At 22.4% G+C, this 27,720-nt stretch overlaps 1 protein-coding gene across 1 annotated transcript; it reads left to right on the plus strand.

Moving 5' to 3' along the window:
- The first annotated feature begins 775 nt into the window (after positions 1-775).
- On the plus strand, positions 776-25,860 carry LOC145270206 (beta-lactamase domain-containing protein 2-like). Its single transcript, XM_080125839.1, has 6 exons — positions 776-787; positions 1,190-1,295; positions 18,194-18,316; positions 19,350-19,537; positions 23,897-24,154; positions 25,594-25,860. The coding sequence occupies exons 1-6, from the start codon at positions 776-778 to the stop codon at positions 25,774-25,776; spliced, it is 870 nt and encodes a 289-aa protein (XP_079981965.1). The 3' UTR covers positions 25,777-25,860.
- Positions 25,861-27,720: the final 1,860 nt, after the last annotated feature.

Here is a 27,720-nt window from a genome sequence, read left to right on the forward strand (position 1 = left end):
GTTGAGAAGGCTTGGTCTATAGGATTCTAACCTATCTATACCTACATCCCCTCTTGTTTGGACTTAGAATTTTTTCAATTGAATACACGTTCACTTTTATATACTTAAATAGATATTTAGAGGTCTATAAAGAATCGGAAGCAGTAAAAATATTGCAATCGTCCAATCACTAATATCTATCTATCTATCTATCTATCTATCTATATATATATATATATATTTTATATATAAATATATATATATATATATATATATTTTATATATAAATATATATATATATATATATATATATATATATATATATATATATATAAAATAAAAGTTACAATAAGTTTACTAAGGTAATCAAAATGGTAAACTTAAAATATATTATAAATATTAAAGAGTTAATATTTACAAGTAAAATAAACTCAGCCAGATGTAAAAAGCTCAATAAAACCGAAAAGGAAATAGAGCTTATAATATGAACAAATGATTAATAAAAATAATATGTTTTTAACTCTTTTTCAAGATGTCTTTTAACATATTTTATTAATCATTTGTTCATATATATATATATATATATATATATATATATATATATATATATATATATATTTAAAAGAGTGTAACCATCAACAATTGTGGGTTTTTTTAAAAAGTTTTTCATCATATTTTTATTTTAAAATATTTTTAGAATGCGTTTCGAGCTTAGGGTGTGCTCTCTTCAGATATTTTCGTAAAAAGTTTTTCTTTAAAATGGGAGCCTGTAGAACTGCCTCCGCTGACACCAAACATGCCCCTCAGAGTGACCTGAGGGGCATGTTTGGTGTCAGCGGAGACAGGGTCCCATTTTAAAGAAAAACTTTTTACGAAAATATCTGAAGAGAGCACACCCTAAGCTCGAAACGCGTTATAAAAATATTTTTAAATAAAAATATGATGAAAAACTTTAAAAAAAAACCACAATTGTTGATGGCTACACTCTTTTAAATATACATTTTTTCTCTCGTTGGAACTACACAACCATCACTTTAAATATATATATATATATATATATATATATATATATATATATATATATATATATATATATATATATATATATATAAGCAGTTCTACACTCTTGGGACGAAATTTCAGCAATCATATATACTTCTTATACCATAAAATTTCCACTATTGTTATTTTTATGTCTTTTGCATTTTAGGCTGGACTTATCGGATTGGATGAACCAATTCAGCTCTCACTTTTAAAAACTGATTACAAACGCTACACATCGATTCTTGCTGCCCAGAAACCATTTTGGAAACCAGGTATGGAGTTTAAAGTATCCTGTTATGATGATTTGGTGTCGGGTGCATCTACCACTAGTCTTCCCCTCCCTCTTAGACAGGGTTCCCTTCAAAATGTTTCCAGACTAATAGGTCTTGCACGTGCATCAAGTCAGTTGCCAAGGTCGCTGGAAAAATGGTAGGATCCTTCTACTGCTCCAAAAGATATCTCACTGCTGATGCAAGTCTCTATCTATGTAAAAGCTAAGTCAAGTGTCTGTGGTTTGCCTGTTTCCAACCTGACTACAACTTGGATGTCTTCAAGTCCAACATAAACAAATTCCTGTTGAACTGCCCCCTTAATTAAGACACTATCAAATCTGAGATTACACATGATTAAATCGGAAATTTGTAGCAAATATTTATTAGATTTGAGATTACTGTTTTGGGTTTGAGATTACACAGGATTAAAGAAGAAATTAGTAGCAAATATTTTTTGTGTTTGATATTACTAATGATTAAATATTAAATTAGTAGCAAATATATTTTATGTTTGATATTAATAATGATTAAATAGTAAATTAGTAGCAAATATTTTTTGTGTTTGATATTAATAATGATTAAATAGTAAATTAGTAGCAAATATTTTTTGTGTTTGATATAAATAGTGATTTAATAGTAAATTAGTAGCAAATATTTTTTATGTTTGATATTAATAATGATTAAATAGTAAATTAGTAGCAAATATTGTTTGTTTGATATTAATAATTATTAAATAGTAAATTAGTAGCAAATATTTTTTATGTTTGATATTAATAATTATTAAATAGTAAATTAGTAGCAAATATTTTTTATGTTTGATATTAATAATGATTAAATAGTAAATTAGTAGCAAATATATTTTATGTTTGATATAATTAGTGATTAAAAAGGAAATTAGTAGCAAATATTTTTTATGTTTGATATTAATAGTGATTAAATAGTAAATTAGTAGCAAATATTGTTTGTTTGATATTAATAATTATTAAATAGTAAATTAGTAGCAAATATCTTTTGTGTTTGATATTAATAATGATTAAATAGTAAATTAGTAGCAAATATTTTTTGGGTTTGATATTAATAGTGATTAAATAGTAAATTAGTAGCAAATATTTTTTGGGTTTGATATTAATAGTGATTAAATAGTAAATTAGTAGCAAATATTTTTTGGGTTTGATATTAATAATGATTAAATAGTAAATTAGTAGCAAATATATTTTATGTTTGATATTAATAGTGATTAAATAGTAAATTCGTAGCAAATATTTTTTATGTTTGATATTAATAATGATTAAATAGTAAATTAGTAGCAAATATTGTTTGTGTTTGATATTAATAGTCATTAAATAGTAAATTAGTAGCAAATATTTTTTGGGTTTGATATAAATAGTGATTTAATAGTAAATTAGTAGCAAATATTTTTTGGGTTTGATATAAATAGTGATTTAATAGTAAATTAGTAGCAAATATTTTTTGGGTTTGATATAAATAGTGATTTAATAGTAAATTAGGAGCAAATATTTTTTGGGTTTGATATTAATAGTGATTTAATAGTAAATTAGGAGCAAATATTTTTTGGGTTTGATATAAATAGTGATTTAATAGTAAATTAGTAGCAAATATTTTTTGGGTTTGATATAAATAGTGATTTAATCGTAAATTAGTAGCAAATATTTTTTGGGTTTGATATTAATAATGATTAAATAGTAAATTAGTAGCAAATATATTTTATGTTTGATATTAATAGTGATTAAATAGTAAATTCGTAGCAAATATTTTTTATGATTGATATTAATAATGATTAAATAGGAAATTAGTAGCAAATATTTTTTGGGTTTGATATTAATAGTGATTTAATAGTAAATTCGTAGCAAATATTTTTTATGTTTGATATTAATAATGATTAAATAGGAAATTAGTAGCAAATATTTTTTGGGTTTGATATAAATAGTGATTTAATAGTAAATTAGTAGCAAATATTTTTAATGTTTGATATTAATAATGATTAAATAGTAAATTAGTAGAAAATATTTTTTGGGTTTGATATTAATAATGATTAAATAGGAAATTAATAGCAAATATTGTTTGTTTGATATTAATAATTATTAAATAGTAAATTAGTAGCAAATATTTTTTGGGTTTGATATTAATAATGATTAAATTGTAAATTAGTAGCAAATATTTTTATGTTTGATATTAATAGTGATTAAATAGTAAATTCATAGCAAATATTTTTTATGTTTGATATTAATAATGATTAAATAGTAAATTAGTAGCAAATATTTTAATGTTTGATATTAATAATGATTAAATATAAAATTATTAGGAAATATATTGTGGGTGTGATATTAATAGTGATTAAATAGTAAATTAGTAGCAAATATATTTTGGGTTTGATATTAATAGTGATTAAATATAAAATTATTAGCAAAATATATTTTGGGTGTGATATTAATAGTGATTAAATAGGAAATTAGTAGCAAATATTTTTTATGTTTGATATTAATAGTGATTAAATAGTAAATTAGTAGCAATATTTTTTGGGTTTGATATTAATAATGATTAAATAGGAAATTAGTAGCAAATATTTTTTATGTTTGATATTAATAGTGATTAAATACTAAATTAGTAGCAATATTTTTTGGGTTTGATATTAATAATGATTAAATAGGAAATTAGTAGCAAATATTTTTTATGTTTGATATTAATAGTGATTAAATAGTAAATTAGTAGCAATATTTTTTGGGTTTGATATTAATAATGATTAAATAGGAAATTAGTAGCAAATATTTTTTGGGTTTGATATTAATAATGATTAAATAGTAAATTAGTAGCAATATTTTTTGGGTTTGATATTAATAATGATTAAATAGGAAATTAGTAGCAAATATTTTTTGGTTTGATTTTAATAATGATTAAATAGTAAATTAGTAGCAAATATTTTTATGTTTGATATCAATAGTGATTAAATAGTAAATTAGTAGCAAATATTTTTTATGTTTTATATTAATAGTGATTAAATAGGAAATTAGTAGCAAATATTTTTTGGTTTGATATTAATAATGATTAAATAGTAAATTAGTTGAAAATAGTTATTATGTTTGATATTAATAATGATTAAATAGTAAATTAGTAGCAAATATTGTTTATGTTTGATATTAATAGTGATTAAATAGTAAATAAGTAGCAATATTTTTGGGGTTTGATATTAATAATGATTAAATAGTAAATTAGTAGCAAATATTTTTTATGTTTTATATTAATAATGATTAAATAGGAAATTAGTAGCAAATATTATTTGGTTTGATATTAATAATGATTAAATAGTAAATTAGTAGCAAATAGTTTTTATGTTTGATATTAATAATGATTAAATAGGAAATTAGTAGCAAATATTATTTGGTTTGATATTAATAATGATTAAATAGTAAATTAGTAGCAAATAGTTTTTATGTTTGATATTAATAATGATTAAATAGTAAATTAGTAGCAAATATTTTTTATGTTTTATATTAATAGTGATTAAATAGTAAATTAGTAGCAAATATTTTTTATGTTTGATATGAATAGTGATTAAATAGTAAATTAGTTGCAAATACTTTTTATGTTTGATATTAATAGTGATTAAATAGTAAATTAGTAGCAAATATGTTTTATGTTTGATATTAATAATAATTAAATAGTAAATTAGTAGCAAATATTTTTTATGTTTGATATTAATAATGATTTAATAGTAAATTAGTAGCAAATATTTTTTATGTATGATATTAATAATGATTTAATAGTAAATTAGTAGCAAATATTTTTTATGTATGATATTAATAATGATTTAATAGTAAATTAGTAGCAAATATTTTTTGTGTTTGAGATTAATAGTGATTAAATAGTAAATTAGTAGCAAATATTTTTTATGTTTGATATTAATAATGATTAAATAGTAAATTAGTAGCAAATATTTTTTATGTTTTATATTAATAGTGATTAAATAGTAAATTAGTAGCAAATAGTTTTTATGTTTGATATTAATAGTGATTAAATAGTAAATTAGTAGCAAATATTTTTTATGTATGATATTAATAATGATTTAATAGTAAATTAGTAGCAAATATTTCTTATGTTTGATATTAATAATGATTAAATAGTAAATTAGTAGCAAATATTTTTTATGTTTTATATTAATAGTGATTAAATAGTAAATTAGTAGCAAATAGTTTTTATGTTTGATATTAATAGTGATTAAATAGGAAATTAGTCGCAAATATGTTTTGGGTTTGATATTATTAATGATTAAATAGGAAATTAGTAGCAAATATATTTTGGTTTGATATTAATAGTGATTTAATAGTAAATTAGTAGCAAATATTTTTTGGGTATATATTGATAGTGATTTAATAGTAAATTAGTAGCAAATATTTTTTAGGTTTGATATTATTAGTGATTAAATAGGAAATTAGTAGCAAATATTTTTTGGGTTTGATATTAATAATGATTAAATAGTAAATTAGTAGCAAATATTTTTTGGGTTTGATATTTATATTTATTAAATAGTAAATTAGTAGCAAATATTTTTTTGTTTGATATTAATAATGATTAAATAGTAAATTAGTAGCAAATATTTTTTATGTTTGATATTAATAATGATTAAATAGGAAATTAGTATCAAATACTTCTTATGTTTGATATTAATAGTGATTAAATAGTAAATTAGTAGCAATTATTTTTTGGGTTTGATATTAATAGTGATGAAATAGTAAATTAGTAGCAAATATTTTTTATGTTTGATATTAATAATGATTAAATAGGAAATAAGTAGCAAATATTTATTATGTTTGATATCAATAGGGATTAAATAGTAAATTAGTAACAAATATTTTTTATGTCTGATATTAATAGTGATTAAATAGTAAATTAGTAGCAAATATTTTTTATGTTTGATATTAATAATGATTAAATAGGAAATTAGTAGCAAATATTTTTTATGTTTGATATTAATAATGACTAAATAGTAAATTAGTAGCAAATATTTTTATGTTTGATATTAATAGTGATTAAATAGTAAATTAGTAGCAAATATTTTTTGTGTTTGATATTAATAGTGATTAAATAGTAAATTAGTAGCAAATATTTATTGGGTTTGATATTAATAGTGATTAAATAGGAAAGTAATAGCAAATATTTTTTGGGTTTGATATTAATAATGATTAAATAGGAAATTAGTAGCAAATATTTTTTATGTTTGATATTAATAATGATTAAATAGGAAATTAGTAGCAAATATTTTTTTGGTTGATATTAATAATGATTAAATAGTAAATTAGTAGCAAATATTTTTTGTGTTTGATATTAATAATGATTAAATAGTAAATTAGTAGCAAATATTTTTTGGGTTTGATATTAATAGTGATTAAATAGGAAATTAGTAGCAAATATTTTTTATGTTTGATATTAATAGAGATTAAATAGTAAATTAGTAGCAAATATTTTTTGGGTTTGAGATTAATAGTGATTAAATAGTAAATTAGTAGCAAATATTTTTTGGGTTTGATATTAATAATGATTAAATAGTAAATTAGTAGCAAATATTTTTTGTGTTTGATATAAATAGTGATTTAATAGTAAATTAGTAGCAAATATTATTTGTGTTTGATATTAATAATGAGTAAATAGTAAATTAGTAGCAAATATATTTTATGTTTGATATTAATAGTGATTTAATAGTAAATTAGTAGCAAATATTTTTTATGTTTGATATTAATAGAGATTAAATAGTAAATTGGTTGCAAATATTTTTTATGTTTGATATTAATAATGATTAAATAGGAAATTAGTAGCAAATATTTTTGGTTTGATATTAATAGTTATTAAATAGGAAATTAGTAGCAAATATTTTTTGGGTTTGATATTAATAATGATTAAATAGGAAATTAGTAGCAAATATTTTTTATGTTTGATATTAATAGTGATTAAATAGGAAATTAGTAGCAAATATTTTTTATGTTTGATATTAATAATGATTAAATAGTAAATTAGTAGCAAATATTTTTTATGTTTGATATTAATAATGATTAAATAGGAAATTAGTAGCAAATATTTTTTGGGTTTGATATTAATAATGATTAAATAGTAATTTAGTAGCAAATATTTTTTATGTTTGATATTAATAGAGATTAAATAGTAAATTAGTAGCAAATATTTTTTGGGTTTGAGATTAATAGTGATTAAATAGGAAATTAGTAGCAAATATTTTTTATGTTCGATTTTAATAATGATTAAATAGGAAATTAGTAGCAAATATTTTTTGGGTTTGATATTAATAATGATTAAATAGTAAATTCGTAGCAAATATTTTTATGTTTGATATTAATAATGATTAAATAGTAAATTAGTAGCAAATATTTTTTGGGTTTGATATTAATAGTGATTAAATAGGAAATTAGTAGCAAATATTTTTTGGGTTTGATTTTAATAGTGATTAAATAGGAAATTAGTAGCAAATATTTTTTGGGTTTGATATTAATAGTGAATTAATTGCAACTTGGTAGCAAATATATTTTTCGTTCGATATTAATCAATAATTAATAGTAAATTAGTAGCAAATATAAATTGGGTTTGAGATTACACATGATTTCATAGGAAATTACTAGCAAATTTTTTTATGTTTGATATTAATAATGATTAAATAGGAAATTAGTAGCAAATATTTTTTGGGTTTGAGATTACACATGATTAAATAGTAAATTAGTAGCAAATGTTTTTTATGTTTGATATTAATAATGATTAAATAGTAAATTAGTAGCAAATATTTTTTATGTTTGATATTAATAATGATTAAATAGTAAATTAGTAGCAAATATTGTTTATGTTTGATATTAATAATGATTAAATAGGAAATTAGTAGCAAATATTGTTTATGTTTGATATTAATAATGATTAAATAGGAAATAATTAGCAAATATTTTTTATGTTTGATATTAATAATGATTAAATAGGAAATTAGTAGCAAATATTTTTTATGTTTGATATTAATAATGATTAAATAGTAAATTAGCAAATATTTTTTATGTTTGATATTAATAATGATTAAATAGGAAATTAGTAGCAAATATTTTTTGGGTTTGATATTAATAATGATTAAATAGGAAATTAGTAGCAAATATTTTTTATGTTTGATATTAATAATGATTAAATAGTAAATTAGTAGCAAATATTTTTTATGTTTGATATTAATAATGATTAAATAGGAAATTAGTATCAAATACTTCTTATGTTTGATATTAATAGTGATTAAATAGTAAATTAGTAGCAATTATTTTTTGGGTTTGATATTAATAGTGATGAAATAGTAAATTAGTAGCAAATATTTTTTATGTTTGATATCAATAGTGATTAAATAGTAAATTAGTAACAAATATTTTTTATGACTGATATTAATAGTGATTAAATAGTAAATTAGTAGCAAATATTTATTGGGTTTGATATTAATAATGATTAAATAGGAAATTAGTAGCAAATATTTTTTATGTTTGATATTAATAATGACTAAATAGTAAATTAGTAGCAAATATATTTTATGTTTGATATTAATAGTGATTAAATAGTAAATTAGTAGCAAATATTTTTTGTGTTTGATATTAATAGTGATTAAATAGTAAATTAGTAGCAAATATTTATTGGGTTTGATATTAATAGTGATTAAATAGGAAATTAATAGCAAATATTTTTTCGGTTTGATATTAATAATGATTAAATAGGAAATTAGTAGCAAATATTTTTTGGGTTTGATATTAATAATGATTAAATAGGAAATTAGTAGCAAATATTTTTTATGTTTGATATTAATAATGATTAAATAGGAAATTAGTAGCAAATATTTTTTTGGTTGATATTAATAATGATTAAATAGTAAATTAGTAGCAAATATTTTTTGTGTTTGATATTAATAATGATTAAATAGTAAATTAGTAGTAAATATTTTTTGTGTTTGATATTAATAATGATTAAATAGTAAATTAGTAGCAAATATTTTTTGGGTTTGATATTAATAGTGATTAAATAGGAAATTAGTAGCAAATATTTTTTGGGTTTGATATTAATAGAGATTAAATAGTAAATTAGTAGCAAATATTTTTTGGGTTTGAGATTAATAGTGATTAAATAGTAAATTAGTAGCAAATATTTTTTGGGTTTGATATTAATAATGATTAAATAGTAAATTAGTAGCAAATATTTTTTGTGTTTGATATAAATAGTGATTTAATAGTAAATTAGTAGCAAATATTATTTGTGTTTGATATTAATAATGATTAAATAGTAAATTAGTAGCAAATATATTTTATGTTTGATATTAATAGTGATTAAATAGGAAATTAGTAGCAACTATTTTTTTTGTTTGATATTAATAGTGAATTAATTGCAACTTGGTAGCAAATATATTTTTCGTTCGATATTAATCAATAATTAATAGTAAATTAGTAGCAAATATTAATTGGGTTTGATATTAATAGTGATTAAATAGTAAATTAGTAGCAAATATTTTTTGGGTTTGATATTAATAAGTGATTAAATAGGAAATTAGTAGCAAATATTTTTTGGGTTTGATAGTATACATGATTAAATAGTAAATTAGTAGCAAATATTTTTAGGGTTCGATCTTAATAGTGATTAAATAGTAAATTAGTAGCAAATATTTTTTATGTTTGATATTTATAATGATTAAATAGGAAATTAGTAGCAAATATTTTTTATGTTTGATATTAATAATGATTAAATAGTAAATTGGTAGCAAATATTTTTTATGTGTGATATTTATAATGATTAAATAGTAAATTAGTAGCAAATATTTTTTATGTTTGATATTAATAATGATTAAATAGTAAATTAGTAGCAAATATTTTTTGGGTTTGATATTAATAGTGATTAAATAGTAAATTAGTAGCAAATATTAATTAGGTTTGAGATTAATAGTGATTTGAGATTACTGTTTTGGGTTTGAGATTACACAGGATTAAATAAGAAATTAGTAGCAAATATTTTTGGGGTTTGAGATTAATAATGATTTAATAGGAAATTAGTAGCAAATATTTTTTATGTTTGATATTAATAGTGATTAAATAGGAAATTAGTAGCAAATATTTTTTATGTTTGATATTAATAATGATCAAATAGTAAATTAGTAGCAAATATTTTGTATGTTTGATATTAATAGTGATTAAATAGTAAATTAGTAGCAAATATTTTTTGTTTGATATTAATAGTGATTAAATAGTGAATTAGTAGCAAATATTTTTTATGTTTGATATTAATAGTTATTAAATAGGAAATTAGTAGCAAATATTTTTTATGTTTGATATTAATAATGATTAAATAGTAAATTAGTAGCAAATATTTTTTATGTTTGATATTAATTATGATTAAATAGTAAATTAGTAGCAAATATTTTTTATGTTTGATATTAATAGTGATTAAATAGTAAATTAGTAGCAAATATTTTTTATGTTTGATATTAATAGTGATTAAATAGTAAATTAGTAGCAAATATTTTTTATGTTTGATATTAATAGTGATTAAATAGTAAATTAGTAGCAAATATTTTTTATGCTTGATATTAATAGTGATTGAATAGTAAATTTAGTAAATTAGATGCAAATATTTTTTTTGTTTGATATTAATAGTGATTAAATAGTAAATTTGTAGCAAATATTTTTTGGGTTTGATATTAATAATGATTAAATAGTAAATTAGTAGCAAATATTTTTTGGTTTGATATTAATAGTGATGAAATTGGAAATGTGTAGCAAATATTTTTTGGGTTTGATATTAATAATGATTAAATAGTAAATTAGTAGCAAATATTTTTTATGTTTTGATATTAATAATGATTAAATAGTAAATTAGTAGCAAATATTGTTTATGTTTGATATTAATAGTGATTAAATAGTAAATTAGTAGCAAATATTTTGTATGGTTGTTATTAATAGTGATTAAATAGGAAATTAGTAGCAAATATTTTTTGGTTTGATATTAATAGTGATTAACTAGTAAATTAGTAGCAAATATTTTTTATGCTTGATATTAATAGTGATTAAATAGTAAATTAGTAGCAAATATTTTTAGGGTTTGATATTAATAATGATTAAATAGTAAATTAGTAGCAAAACCTTTTTGGGTTTGATATTAATAGTGATTAAATAGGAAATTAGTAGCAAATATTTTTTATGTTTGATATTAATAGTGATTTAATAGTAAATTAGTAGCAAATATTTTTGTGTTTGATATTAATAGTGAAAAAATAGTAAATAAGTAGCATATAATTTTTATGTTTGATATTAATAGTGATTAAATAGGAAATTAGTAGCAATATTTTTTGGGTTTGAGATTAATAATGATTTAATAGGAAATTAGTAGCAAATATTTTTTATGTTCGATATTAATAATGATTAAATAGGAAATTAGTAGAAAATATTTTTGGGGTTTGTATTACTAGTGATTAAATAGTAAATTAGTAGCAAATATTTTTTATGTTTGATATTAATAGTGATTAAATAGGAAATTAGTAGCAAATATTTTTTCTATTTGATATTAATAATGATTAAATAGTAAATTAGTAGCAAATATTTTTGGGGTTTGTATTACTAGTGATTAAATAGTAAATTAGTAGCAAATATTTTATGTTTGATATTAATAATGATTAAATAGGAAATTAGTAGCAAATATTTTTTATGTTTGATATTAATAATGATTAAATAGTAAATTAGTAGCAAATATTTTTTATGTTTGATATTAATAGTTATTAAATAGGATATTAGTAGCAAATGTTTTTTATGTTTGATATTAATAATGATTAAATAGTAAATTTGTAGCAAATATTTTTTATGTTTGATATTAATAGTTATTAAATAGGATATTAGTAGCAAATATTTTTTATGTTTGATATTAATAATGATTAAATAGTAAATTAGTAGCAAATATTTTTTTGGCTTGATATTAATAATGATTAAATAGTAAATTAGTAGCAAATATTTTTATGTTTGATATTAATAGTGATTAAATAGTAAATTAGTAGCAAATATTTTTTGTGTTTGATATTAATAATGATTAAATAGTAAATTAGTAGCAAATAGTTTTTATGTTTGATATTAATAATGATTAAATAGTAAATTAGTAGCAAATATTTTTTGGGCTTGATGTTAATAATGATTAAATAGTAAATTAGTAGCAAATATTTTTTATGTTTTATATTAATATTGATTAAATAGTAAATTAGTAGAAAATATTTTTTATGTTTGATATTAATAATGATTTAATAGTAAATTAGTAGCAAATATTTTTTTGTTTCATATTAATAATGATTAAATAGTAAATTAGTAGCAAATATTTTTGATGTTTGATATTAATAATGATTAAATAGTAAATTAGTAGCAAATATTTTTTATGTTTGATATTAATACGGATTAAATAGTAAATTAGTAGCAAATATTTTTTATGTTTGATATTAATAATGATTAAATAGTAAATTAGTAGCAAATATTTTTTATGTTTGATATTAATAATGATTAAATAGGAAATTAGTAGCAAATATTTTTTGGGTTTGATATTAATAATGATTAAATAGGAAATTAGTAGCAAATATTTTTTGGGTTTGAGATTACACATGATTAAATAGTAAATTAGTAGCAAATATTTTTTATGTTTGATATTAATTATGATTAAATAGGAAATTAGTAGCAAATATTTTTTATGTTTGATATTAATAATGATTAAATAGGAAATTAGTAGCAAATATTTTTTATGTATGATATTAATAATGATTAAATAGTAAATTAGCAAATATTTTTTATGTTTGATATTAATAATGATTAAATAGTAAATTAGTAGCAAATATTTTTTATGTTTGATATTAATAATGATTAAATAGGAAATTAGTAGCAAATATTTTTATGTTTGATATTAATAGTGATTAAATAGGAAATTAGTAGCAACTATTTTTTTTGTTTGATATTAATAGTGAATTAATTGCAACTTGGTAGCAAATATATTTTTCGTTCGATATTAATCAATAATTAATAGTAAATTAGTAGCAAATATTAATTGGGTTTGATATTAATAGTGATTAAATAGTAAATTAGTAGCAAATATTTTTTGGGTTTGATATTAATAGTGATTAAATAGTAAATTAGTAGCAAATATTTTTTGGGTTTTATATTAATAAGTGATTAAATAGGAAATTAGTAGCAAATATTGTTGGGGTTTGATAGTATACATGATTAAATAGTAAATTAGTAGCAAATATTTTTAGGGTTCGATATTAATAGTGATTAAATAGTAAATTAGTAGCAAATATTTTTTATGTTTGATATTTATAATGATTAAATAGGAAATTAGTAGCAAATATTTTTTATGTTTGATATTAATAATGATTAAATAGTAAATTGGTAGCAAATATATTTTATGTTTGATATTTATAATGATTAAATAGTAAATTAGTAGCAAATATTTTTTATGTTTGATATTAATAATGATTAAATAGTAAATTAGTAGCAAATATTTCTTGGGTTTGATATTAATAGTGATTAAATAGTAAATTAGTAGCAAATATTTTTATGTTTGATATTAATAATGATTACATAGTAAATTAATAGGAAATAAGTAGCAAATATTTTGAGGGTTTGAGATTACACATTATTTTATAGTAAATTAGTTGCAAATATTTTGGGGGTTTGAGATTAATAGGGAATTAATAGTAAATTAGTAGCAAATATTTTTTATGTTTGAGATTACACATTATTTAATAGTAAATTAGTTGCAAATATTTTTGGGGTTTTATATTAATAGGGAATTAATAGTAAATTAGTAGCAAATATTTTTTGGGTTTAAGATTAATAATAATTAAATAGTAAATTAGTACAAGTATTTTTTGGGGTCTGAGATTAATAGTGATTTAATAGTAAATTAGCGGCAAATATTTTTTTGGGTTTGAGATTACACATGATTTAATATTAAATTAGTAGGAAATATTTTTTATGTTTGAGATTACACATGATTTTATAGTAAATTAGTTGCAAATATTTTTGGGGTTTGAGATTAATAGGGAATTAATAGTAAATTAGTAGCAAATATTGTTTGCGTTTGAGATTAATAGTGATTAAATAGGAAATTAGTAGCAAATATTTGTTGGGTTTGAGGTTATATAGGAAATGTGTAGCACATATTTTTGGGGTTTGAGATTACACATGATTAAATAGGAAATTAGTAGCAAATATATTTTGGGTTTGAGATTACACATTATTTAATAGTAAATTAGTAGCAAATATTAATTAGGTTTGAGATTAATAGTGATTTGAGATTACTGTTTTGGGTTTGAGATTACACAGGATTAAATAAGAAATTAGTAGCAAATATTTTTGGGGTTTGAGATTAATAATGATTTAATAGGAAATTAGTAGCAAATATTTTTTATGTTTGATATTAATAGTGATTAAATAGTAAATTAGTAGCAAATATTTTTTATGTTTGATATTAATAATGATCAAATAGTAAATTAGTAGCAAATATTTTGTATGTTTGATATTAATAGTGATTAAATAGTTAATTAGTAGCAAATATTTTTTATGTTTGATATTAATAATGATTTAATAGTAAATTAGTAGCAAATATTTTTTATGTTTGATATTAATAATGATTAAATAGTAAATTAGTAGCAAATATTTTTTGTTTGATATTAATAGTGATTAAATAGTGAATTAGTAGCAAATATTTTTTATGTTTGATATTAATAATGATTAAATAGTTAATTAGTAGCAAATATTTTGTATGTTTGATAATTATAGTGATTAAATAGTAAATTAGTAGCAAATATTTTTATGTTTGATATTAATAGTGATTCAATAGTAAATTAGTAGCAAATATTTTTTATGTTGGATATTAATAATGATTAAATAGTAAATTAGTAGAAAGTATTTTTTATGTTTGATATTAATAGTGAATAAATAGGAAAATAATAGCAAATATTTTTTATGTTTGATATTAATAATGATTAAATAGTAAATTAGTAGCAAATATTTTTTATGTTGGATATTAATAATGATTTAATAGTAAATTAGTAGCAAATATTTTTTTGTTTGATATTAATAATGATTAAATAGTAAATTAGTAGCAAATATTTTTGATGTTTGATATTAATAATGATTAAATAGTAAATTAGTAGCAAATATTTTTTATGTTTGATATTAATACGGATTAAATAGTAAATTAGTAGCAAATATTTTTTATGTTTGATATTAATAATGATTAAATAGTAAATTAGTAGCAAATATTTTTTATGTTTGATATTAATAATGATTAAATAGGAAATTAGTAGCAAATATTTTTTGGGATTGAGATTACACATGATTAAATAGTAAATTAGTAGCAAATATTTTTTATGTTTGATATTAATTATGATTAAATAGGAAATTAGTAGCAAATATTTTTTATGTTTGATATTAATAATGATTAAATAGGAAATTAGTAGCAAATATTTTTTTGGTTGATATTAATAATGATTAAATAGGAAATTAGTAGCAAATATTTTTATGTTTGATATTAATAGTGATTAAATAGGAAATTAGTAGCAACTATTTTTTTTGTTTGATATTAATAGTGAATTAATTGCAACTTGGTAGCAAATATATTTTTCGTTCGATATTAATCAATAATTAATAGTAAATTAGTAGCAAATATTAATTGGGTTTGATATTAATAGTGATTAAATAGTAAATTAGTAGCAAATATTTTTTGGGTTTGATATTAATAGTGATTAAATAGTAAATTAGTAGCAAATATTTTTTGGGTTTTATATTAATAAGTGATTAAATAGGAAATTAGTAGCAAATATTTTTGGGGTTTGATAGTATACATGATTAAATAGTAAATTAGTAGCAAATATTTTTAGGGTTCGATATTAATAGTGATTAAATAGTAAATTAGTAGCAAATATTTTTTATTTTTGATATTTATAATGATTAAATAGGAAATTAGTAGCAAATATTTTTTATGTTTGATATTAATAGTGATTAAATAGTAAATTGGTAGCAAATATTTTTTATGTTTGATATTTATAATGATTAAATAGTAAATTAGTAGCAAATATTTTTTATGTTTGATATTAATAATGATTAAATAGGAAATTAGTAGCAAATATTTTTTTGGTTGATATTAATAATGATTAAATAGGAAATTAGTAGCAAATATGTTTATGTTTGATATTAATAGTGATTAAATAGGAAATTAGTAGCAACTATTTTTTTTGTTTGATATTAATAGTGAATTAATTGCAACTTGGTAGCAAATATATTTTTCGTTCGATATTAATCAATAATTAATAGTAAATTAGTAGCAAATATTAATTGGGTTTGATATTAATAGTGATTAAATAGTAAATTAGTAGCAAATATTTTTTGGGTTTGATATTAATAGTGATTAAATAGTAAATTAGTAGCAAATATTTTTTGGGTTTGATATTAATAAGTGATTAAATAGGAAATTAGTAGCAAATATTTTTTGGGTTTGATAGTATACATGATTAAATAGTAAATTAGTAGCAAATATTTTTAGGGTTCGATCTTAATAGTGATTAAATAGTAAATTAGTAGCAAATATTTTTTATGTTTGATATTTATAATGATTAAATAGGAAATTAGTAGCAAATATTTTTTATGTTTGATATTAATAATGATTAAATAGTAAATTGGTAGCAAATATTTTTTATGTGTGATATTTATAATGATTAAATAGTAAATTAGTAGCAAATATTTTTTATGTTTGATATTAATAATGATTAAATAGTAAATTAGTAGCAAATATTTTTTGGGTTTGATATTAATAGTGATTAAATAGTAAATTAGTAGCAAATATTAATTAGGTTTGAGATTAATAGTGATTTGAGATTACTGTTTTGGGTTTGAGATTACACAGGATTAAATAAGAAATTAGTAGCAAATATTTTTGGGGTTTGAGATTAATAATGATTTAATAGGAAATTAGTAGCAAATATTTTTTATGTTTGATATTAATAGTGATTAAATAGGAAATTAGTAGCAAATATTTTTTATGTTTGATATTAATAATGATCAAATAGTAAATTAGTAGCAAATATTTTGTATGTTTGATATTAATAGTGATTAAATAGTAAATTAGTAGCAAATATTTTTTGTTTGATATTAATAGTGATTAAATAGTGAATTAGTAGCAAATATTTTTTATGTTTGATATTAATAGTTATTAAATAGGAAATTAGTAGCAAATATTTTTTATGTTTGATATTAATAATGATTAAATAGTAAATTAGTAGCAAATATTTTTTATGTTTGATATTAATAGTGATTAAATAGTAAATTAGTAGCAAATATTTTTTATGTTTGATATTAATAGTGATTAAATAGTAAATTAGTAGCAAATATTTTTTATGTTTGATATTAATAGTGATTAAATAGTAAATTAGTAGCAAATATTTTTTTATGTTTGATATTAATAATGATTAAATAGTTAATTAGTAGCAAATATTTTGTATGTTTGATAATAATAATGATTAAATAGTACATTAGTAGCAAATATTTTGTATGTTTGAAATTAATAGTGATTAAATAGTAAATTAGTTGCAAATATTTTGAGGGTTTGATATTAATAGTGATTAAATTTGTTCCGTTTTCCTACTTTCCAACTGACTACAACATGGTCATCTTCAAGTTCAACTTAAACAAATTCTTGATGAACGGTTCCCCTTAACTTATCCCATTTACCGAATTTCTACCACTAACGATTCCTATAATATTGTCCAATGTACTACTGTACACTCTTTAATCTGTATCCTTGAGTGGCCTCCGGGCCTTGATAATGGTGACTTCTTTTTTTTCTTTATTTCATAGGGACTGCCTTCGGATACCACATGCTGACATGGGGTCTTTACGTTGATGTTCTTCTAATGGAAGCTGATCCGAAGAATCGAACTGTGGACCAAATCTTGAGGGAAGAAATCACTGAACCGTTTGGTAATGTAACAATATGGCTAAAATTTTTGCTTAATTATTATTTTTTGTCCTTTAGTCCTCATGCTCCAGTAGCAATGTTTCTGAGAACCATTTGGTAATATAACAATATTTCTAAAATTTTTGCAAAATCGGCTTTCAAATAGTACAGAAAACCAACTCTCTTCCTGATCTACATCAATGACATCCCTAAACAGATACTTAAATCATTCGTTGACATCTATGCTGATGACACGACCATCTACGGCAACATATCAAAGGCTGTAAATGACAAAGTTCTCTCTGATTCTCTCTCCTCTGATCTCAAGTGCGTGGTTCAGTGGGGGAAGATGTGGCTAGTTACCTTTAATGCATCCAAAACCAAACTCCTATCCTTACATCATCAACACTCTGATACCCATCTGGCATCAATTGAAATGGATGGCTCTCACCTAGGAGAAGTCCCATGTTTTGACAAGCTTCTGGGCTTGACCTTTACTCCTTAACTGAAATGAAACACATACATCAAGTCTGTTGCCAATGACGCTGGAAAGATGGTGGCTTTCTTTTCATATCATATATATATATATATATATATATATATATATATATATATATATATATGTCAAGAATTGTATAAGTCAACTGAATTAAAAGAGTAAATTATAAGATGGTCAACATCATAAATTTTGGAATATAACCTATTTGTCATTTATTCTCTCTCTCTCTCTCTCTCTCTCTCTCTCTCTATATATATATATATATATATATATATATATATATATATATATATATATATATACACATAATAGAACAAGCAATTTAGTTGACAATATCTTAGTTCACCAATTCCGATACAAGTATTGGAAGTGGGGAATACAATCACAAACAACCTCGGGTCTCCTTGCTAGTCGTGAATAGAGCATACAAAAAAATAATTATTTATAAAATCAACCCCCCTCTTCCGATAAAAAAAAAAAAAAAAATGCAAAAATCCATTTCATCCGTACGTGTGGTATCGATTACCATTAAACGGAACTCCTTTTACTTCTTGTAGGAATCGATTTCTTCCAAGGAACACCGACTTCGGAACAGTATAGGATCAGGCCCAGCATTTATATGCAGTCTCTATGGGACCAGAAGCATCATCTAGTCAGTAAAGTCTTTTGGAAGAGCATAAAATATAGGATCTTCAGTGGAAATGGATACGACCATATCGCCGAACGGGCCGTCGCTGATTTGATCGTAAGTTTTTCTTAACCTTGCTCTTCCCTTTTTTTTTTTTCATTAATCATTTTTTCTTTCTAGACGTTACAACATGGCAAGGAAGAAGAAAAAAAAAGTAACAAAACAACCAGGACAAAACTCAAAGAAAACCAACCTGCCTCCTCCCTTGAGGCTTGCATTTACTAATATCCGCGGGCTTAGAACTCTATACACAACACAAATAACCCAGAACTATTCACACAGATAACAAAAAACCTTATCCTCCTCAATCAGAACGACAAACTAAACAACATACTTAAAACAACAAAAATAATAAAAAGCAAACGCCAACCCAAAAACTTAAAACACATCCTAACTTCCTCAAAACTCGTGCCACATACTACAAAAGGAGTTACAAAATACAACAAACCGCGATGTGGAGTATGTGACATAATAATAGAAGGTAACACATACACATTCAAAATCCCAGCACAAACATTCAAAATAAAAAAGGATCTAAATTGCACCTCCAGAAATGTAGTATATGCACTAAGATGCACAACATGCAACAAATCCTACATAGGCGCCACCAAAAATTTCAGCAATAGAGTGGCCTTACATATGAGCAACATCAAAATTGCAGATAACAGACACCTCTATGTTTCAAAACACGTGCACACATGCAGTGGAAACAGCTTCAAAATAATGCCAATCTTCCAAACAGACAATTATTATTATTATTTTTATTTACTTACACAGGAAAAAAATTTCATCACCAGATTCATTCCTGAACTGAACAGAGCTTAATATCAACACACAAAAACATGAAATGCAAGGCACACTCGCATGCACACCCATACACATACACATATACACACCCACACATAAATCACAACCGACACATTGAAACACACACACACGCGCGCGTGTATACAACCACACACAGACATAACACCCTTATCTCTAATACAACACACTGAACAATACCAACCCTACTTAACCTCGAAACCAACAACACTAGGAAACACCTAGAATCTGTTAGAAAGGGTGTACATAAACATTAATAATTTTATTATATCATAATTAGGATCATTTAATTCATTTTTATGTAAATTATAAAATTATTAATTCCATCTACTAACTAACTAACTAATGAATTAATTTTACTCAAACAATTTTCACTACATAAATATATGCAAATAATAGGGGGGAAATAAGTTCAATCCAGCGACTGACACCCTTTCTAACTCAACAATAAACAACAACATATGCAAATAATAAATAAAATATTTATCAATATTCAAATTTTATTTTTAGCTGCAATATTTTAAGTCTAAAAAATTCTTATTTTTTACTTTACTAGAATATCTTGTTCTTTACTTTTCCAGGTTGAATTTCTTGTCCTTTACTTTTCCAGGTTTAATAAAATCTTAAGAATATTACTTTTAATGCGCGCATTTTTCCATATATATATATATATATCTATATAAATAAAATGAACTCATTTTTTCCCGTTTGATTTTGACATTAATAGGATTAAAAATCAAGATATTTCATGCAAATATAATATGAACAAACGGCAGAACAATATCTGAGGTGTGTTATAGGCTTATTATTTCTCAAATTCCTCGATAATCTTAGATTTCTATACTTTTTCTGCTGAGAAGTCACGGCCAAAATCGGTTAAGATCAATGGAAGTGGTGAAATATTTTCTCTCTAATAAATTCCTCCTCCCCCTGCCACCACTTAACACCGTTTGGGGATCGTTCACAAGGAAAAGTTCAGAAGAGAACACCGGTTTGGCTTCGTAGTTCTTTCATGTGAAGTTATTTAAAATCACTAAACTAAGCTTCAGTGCTCTGTGGCGTAGTGGTTAGCGTGCTGGACAATTCACATTATATTTTCACGTTCGCGCCGACCTACTGTAGTCGGTTTTTTTTTTTTTTTTTCTAAACAACTGGAATGGACTTTTGTTGGTGGCCGAACTGTTAACGTTGCAGATGTTTTTTTTTTGTTTTTTTTTTCACACTTTATTTTCCTACTTTTACTCATGACTCCGGGTTTGATCCTTCCTACTTACCTACCATAACATTTTTTAAAACTCCCCCCCCGTCCCGGAAACAAACACTCGGGCAACGCCGGGTACCCCCGCTAGTATATATATATATATATGTATTGTATTCTTTTTATCTACATAAATATTAGTAGATTATTCTTTCTAATTATATAAGTATAGAGTTACACCTTTATATATATATATATATATATATATATGTATTGTATTCTTTTTATCTACATTAATATTAGTAGATTATTCTTTCTAATCATTAGTCTTATTTACTTTCTTCAATCCCCTTTTATGGCTAAATATGTTATATAAAAAAGATAATAAATATTAATTTCATTCTGTTTATTATTATTATTATTATTATTATTATTATTATTATTATTTTTATTATTTCTATTATTATTATTATTATTAATAATTTTAATATATTGTTTTATCATTATTTTTATATATTTATTTTTAAAAAAACGTGAAAACTTTAAACTTATATCATTTAGTATAAAGGGCTTAATTAATTGTAGACTTATATATATATATATAGATGATAAATATGTTTGTTGCTTACATTTGCTGTCACTTTTGACATGTACGCTTTTAACGCTAAGATTGTGTTTTTTGTTTGTGTTGTTGTAATAACGCGTCTCGTCATTGTAATGTATAATTGTCCATAAATTAGTTGACACGCAGATAATAAATCTCTTTTTCTCTATTCTCTTAACATTTTAATCTTCCCTTCCTATTAATTCTTACTTTCACTCTTTCTCTCTTTAACTATATTTCATCATCCTTTCTTTTCTCTTCTAGCCCTTGTTTTCTTTATAATAACCCTTTATATTGTTTTTTTTCTTTTTCTTCGCCATATTTTTTTTCTCTATTTATTTTCTTTCTCTATTTCCTTTTTCTCCTCCTCATCATTCTCTCTCCATTATATTTTTTTTATTAGTTTTCTTTAGATTGCCCCTCCCTCTTTACAAAATTAAAGTTCTGTGTTTTAAGGGTTTTTTTAACTCCAACCTTTAAAGAGTTCCTACTTAATAAAAAAAAATCCATTATTCATTCAACATTTGATATCTGTTGTTTGATTGAAACAAATGGCTGTTTGTAGCAGCGGGATGTAAACATGTTTATATAACAATAAACAAATATATATATATATATATATATATATATATATATATAGATATATATATATATATATAGATATTTGTTTATTGTTATATAAACATGTTTATATATATATATATATTCAAGCAAACTACAATCTACTTAAATATATATATATATATATATGTGTGAGTAAAGTATGTTTTGCTTACCATCTTCTGTCCATAATTTTCATAAAAATTCTTTTTGATTAAGGGAGGTGGTGTTTGATCAACACTGCTGGGGAGCCATGATTTAATATACTGTTTTGTTTTTAAATCCCCGACACAGTGTTTCATGGTAAACAACTGATGACTCCTTAAATTGACATTAGTACTATAGTGAATTCGAGAGAGCAAGTTGATGCATATATATATATATATATATATATATATATATATATATATATATATATATATATATCAAATAATAAATAAAGCCAATAACACATGACAATTATCTCCCCTTAAAAACTTGCAAAATAAATATTCTCTCTCTATAGATATTAACTGTAGCGTCTTTAAATCAAAATACGCTAACGGAAACAATTTACTGCACGAGCGTCGCCCTTTTAAAATTCATCATTCAATAAAATAAAAAGCTATAGCAAACATCTAAATGACTACTTTAAATACAGTTCCTGATTTCAAAAAAAGAAAAACTAAAAGGTAACTATCTCTATATATTTTTAAATCAAATTTATTATGTAAATTCAAAAAAATATATATTTTTTCTACTCATTTCTATCTCTAACCTATACTAATTTTCTTATAAATTTTAAATCCAAACCTTTTACTTCAATTTTTCAGATTCATCTGCCTTACTTTTAATGCTAGGTTTATTTTTGGTGTCTTTTCAATTCAATAGAAATCCTCCTAAATTTGCTGATGAGGAGACCGTGCTTACCAAAAAAACTATGTATAATTGTTCTACGTGACTTCATGTATACCACAAATAAAAAGCACGGATTTCCGAAACGATCGTACAGATAATTGACTTTGTTGTTGTTCCTTCTTATGAAACTGATTTTTAATTTAATTAAAATTTGATTTTTTAATTTAAAAATTTTTTTTTTTTTAAATTTTTAAATTGTAAATCACATTACTTAATATATATATATATATATATATATATATATATATATGTGAAAAATTCAGAAATTGTAATTTTATGTTTATCTTTTCAGAATGATGCACCTTTCGATGCATGCATGGACTACAAATTACGCCTGACCCCTATGTCAAGTTTCAACGGCTATGGCACTGCACGTGGGATCGCTAAGCTCTACGGAATCATTTCGAATGGAGGTGTCCACGAGAACAAAACTCTCTTCAAGGAATCAACATTGGATGCGATGGAGGTGCCGCTCGTGAAAGGTTTGGATCTTGTGATCGGCGTTAATAATTCTTTCGGACCCGGCCTCATGTTGATTAAATCCTCGAAGGTAAGTTTCGTAATGATTTCCTGTGACTTCATCGGAAACTTCCCCTTCGTTCGTCCTTCTCCTCCTCATCACTTTCGTCAGCATCATTTCATATGTATAGGACAACCTCCAGAAATTGATTAATTCCATAATAGTAAAATACTATCTTAAATTGTTAGGTGTGAGTATAGAAGATTTAAGAGAGGTGAAAGTACAGACGAGTTAAAAACAACTCTCTCCCCTCCCAATATTAAGAATGGCTTTCTGAATAAGTTTTTTATTTCAGAACGGTCTCTATTCCATAATAGTAAAATTCTACCCCCCCTCCTTATATTACGAATTATTAAATTGCCTTATATTAAGAATTATTAAATTGTTACGTGGAAGTACAGAAGAATTAAAAATGATCGCCCTCCCAATATTAAGAACGGCTTTCTAAATAATAACATTTGTATTTCGGCACGGTCCCTATTCCATAATAGCAAAATACTATCCTCCCTCTCTATATTAAGAATTAATGTATTCTAAGGTGAAAGTACAGATGAGTTAAAAAATTCTCTCCCCTCTCAATATTAAGAATGGCTTTCTAAATAACTTTTTTTTATTTCAGAACGGTCCCTATTTCATAATAGCAAAATACTATCCTCCCTCTCTATATTAAGAATTAATAAATTGTTAGGTGAAAGTACAGATGAGTTAAAAATTCCCTCCCCTCTCAATATTAAGAATGGCTTTCTAAATAACTTTTTTTTATTTCAGAACGGTCCCTATTCCATAATAGCAAAATACTATCCTCCCTCTCTATATTAAGAATTAATAAATTGTTAGGTGAAAATACAGATGAGTTAAAAAATTCTTTTCTCTCTCAATATTAAGAATGGCTTTCTAAATAACTTTTTTATTTCAGAACGGTCCCTATTCCATAATAGTAAAATACTATCACCCTCCTTATATTAAGAATTAATAAGTTGTTAGGTGTAAATACAGAAGATTTACAAAAGGATCACTCTCCCAATATTAAGAACGGCTTTCTAAATAATAACATTTGTATTTCGGCACAGTCCCTATTCCATAATGGCAAAATACTATCCTCCCTCTCTATATTAAGAATTAATAAATTGTTAGGTGAAAATACAGATAAGTTAAAAAATTCTCTCCCCTCTCAATATTAAGAATGGCTTTCTAAATAACGCAACCACTGCCTTCCATAGTTGTCATCTCACCACGTTTTTAGCCAAGTAAGTCTCTGGCCAGCTTTGGGTAGGATCAGATTATGAATAAACATGGGTTTATAAGACCACATAATCCAACCTTGATCGCTCTTCAGGGCCCGTGGCGCAGTGGATAGAGACGTTGAATCCCTACGGTTCCAGGTGAGAATTGTCTGAAGATAGCGGTTTCAATCCTATTTCGCTTGTATATATATATATATATATAGATGATGTAAATTTCTTTTTCAGGGTAACACCATGTTTGGACATCCGGGTTTCGGTGGTCAGATGGGTATTGCCGACCGACAAAACAATCTCGGAATTGCCTATCTTACAAACAACCTGGCTATGTTTGACCACATCGGCCGATTGTACACGAGACTAAGCGAGGCGCTGTATGATTCTTTGGCGGAAATCCAAACTGGGAACTGATTGGCTTCGCGGTGGATTCTTCGATAGTCTTTTAATCGATTAAAAGACTATCGCATTGTTTTCTAAATAAAGTTGGTAATGAATTTTAAGCTTTTGATTATGCTTGAAGTGTGACCCCGTTAGGAACTTTCTGGTGCAAAATTTAAGTGTTTTGTCCTTGTTCAGAATTTTCCCTATATTAAAAGCAAAAAACTAACAGAAACATGTGTATGACCTTTTCTTTATTGTTTTTTTTTTGTAAAAAGGAATCACCACTTATCAAGACCCAGAGGCCACTCGAGGATAAGGGTTAAAGAGTGTAAATTAGTCAAAAGGACAATCTTTAGAAGTGTAAATTTGGTAAATTGGATTACTTAAGGGCAACAACTAATCAAGAACTTGTTTACATTGGACTTGAAGATGGCCATATTGTAGTCAGCTGGAAAGCAGGTAAATGGAACAGAGTTCCACAGGTGTGCAGTTCTAAGAAAGAAGCTTTGCTCATGGAATCTACATTTAGATTTAGGCACAGATGAAGAGTGGGGAAACTCTGTCAATATATATATATATATATATATTAATACATATATATATATATTAATATATATATTAATACATACATATATATATATATATATATATTCATATATATATATATTCATATAGTAATTTATAAAATATATATGGCGATTAAGCTACACTGAATATTCTGCGTTTCATCCACTGTAGGATTCGTCTGGCTTATGCACCATATATATTTTATAAATTACTAACTAGCTCTACCTACGTATTGAGCACTTTGGAAGTAAATACTTAAAGTTTACGCATAAATCTATACTTTCGTATATTAAATTTCTGTGAGTAAATGAAGTAGTTATATATTCATATATATATATATATATATATATATATATTCATATATATATATTCATATATATATATTCATATATATATATTCATATATATATATTCATATATATATATTCATATATATATATATTCATATATATATATATTCATATATATATATTCATATATATATATATTCATATATATATATATTCATATATATATATATTCATATATATATATATATATTCATATATATATATATTCATATATATATATATTCATATATATATATTCATATATATATATTCATATATATATATATATTCATATATATATATATTCATATATATATATTCATATATATATATATTCATATATATATATTCATATATATATATATTAATATATATATATATTAATATATATATATTCATATATATATATATATATATATTAATATATATATATTCATATATATATATATATTCATATATATATATTCATATATATATATATATTCATATATATATATTCATATATATATATATATTCATATATATATATTCATATATATATATATTAATATATATATATTCATATATATATATATTCATATATATATATTCATATATATATATATTAATATATATATATTCATATATATATATATATATTAATATATATATTCATATATATATATATTAATATGTATATATTCATATATATATATATATATTAATATGTATATATTCATATATATATATATTAATATATATATATATATATTAATATATATATATATATATTCATATATATATATATTAATATATATATATATATATATAATCATATATATATATATATTAATATATATATTCATATATATATATATATAATCATATATATATATATATTAATATATATATTCATATATATATATATATATATTAATATATATATATATTCATATATATATATATATATTAATCTTCTCTATATAAATAAAATGAACTCATTTTTTCCCGTCTGATTTTGACATTAATAGGATTAAAAATCAAGATATTTCATGCAAATATAATATGCACAAACGGCAGAACAATATCTGAGGTGTGT

The sequence above is a fragment of the Euprymna scolopes genome, chromosome 46 (genome assembly GCF_053919585.1).
Source record: "Euprymna scolopes isolate OS-2025 chromosome 46, ASM5391958v1, whole genome shotgun sequence".
Taxonomy (NCBI): domain Eukaryota; kingdom Metazoa; phylum Mollusca; class Cephalopoda; order Sepiida; family Sepiolidae; genus Euprymna; species Euprymna scolopes.

What these genes read in the sequence shown, in the direction of transcription:
- LOC145270206 (XM_080125839.1), top strand. An exon ending in AGAAATCACTGAACCGTTTG is followed by an intron (nt 18,317 to 19,349) that starts GTAATGTAACAA and finishes TACTTCTTGTAG; the next exon opens with GAATCGATTTCTTCCAAGGA. An exon ending in TGTTGATTAAATCCTCGAAG is followed by an intron (nt 24,155 to 25,593) that starts GTAAGTTTCGTA and finishes TTTCTTTTTCAG; the next exon opens with GGTAACACCATGTTTGGACA.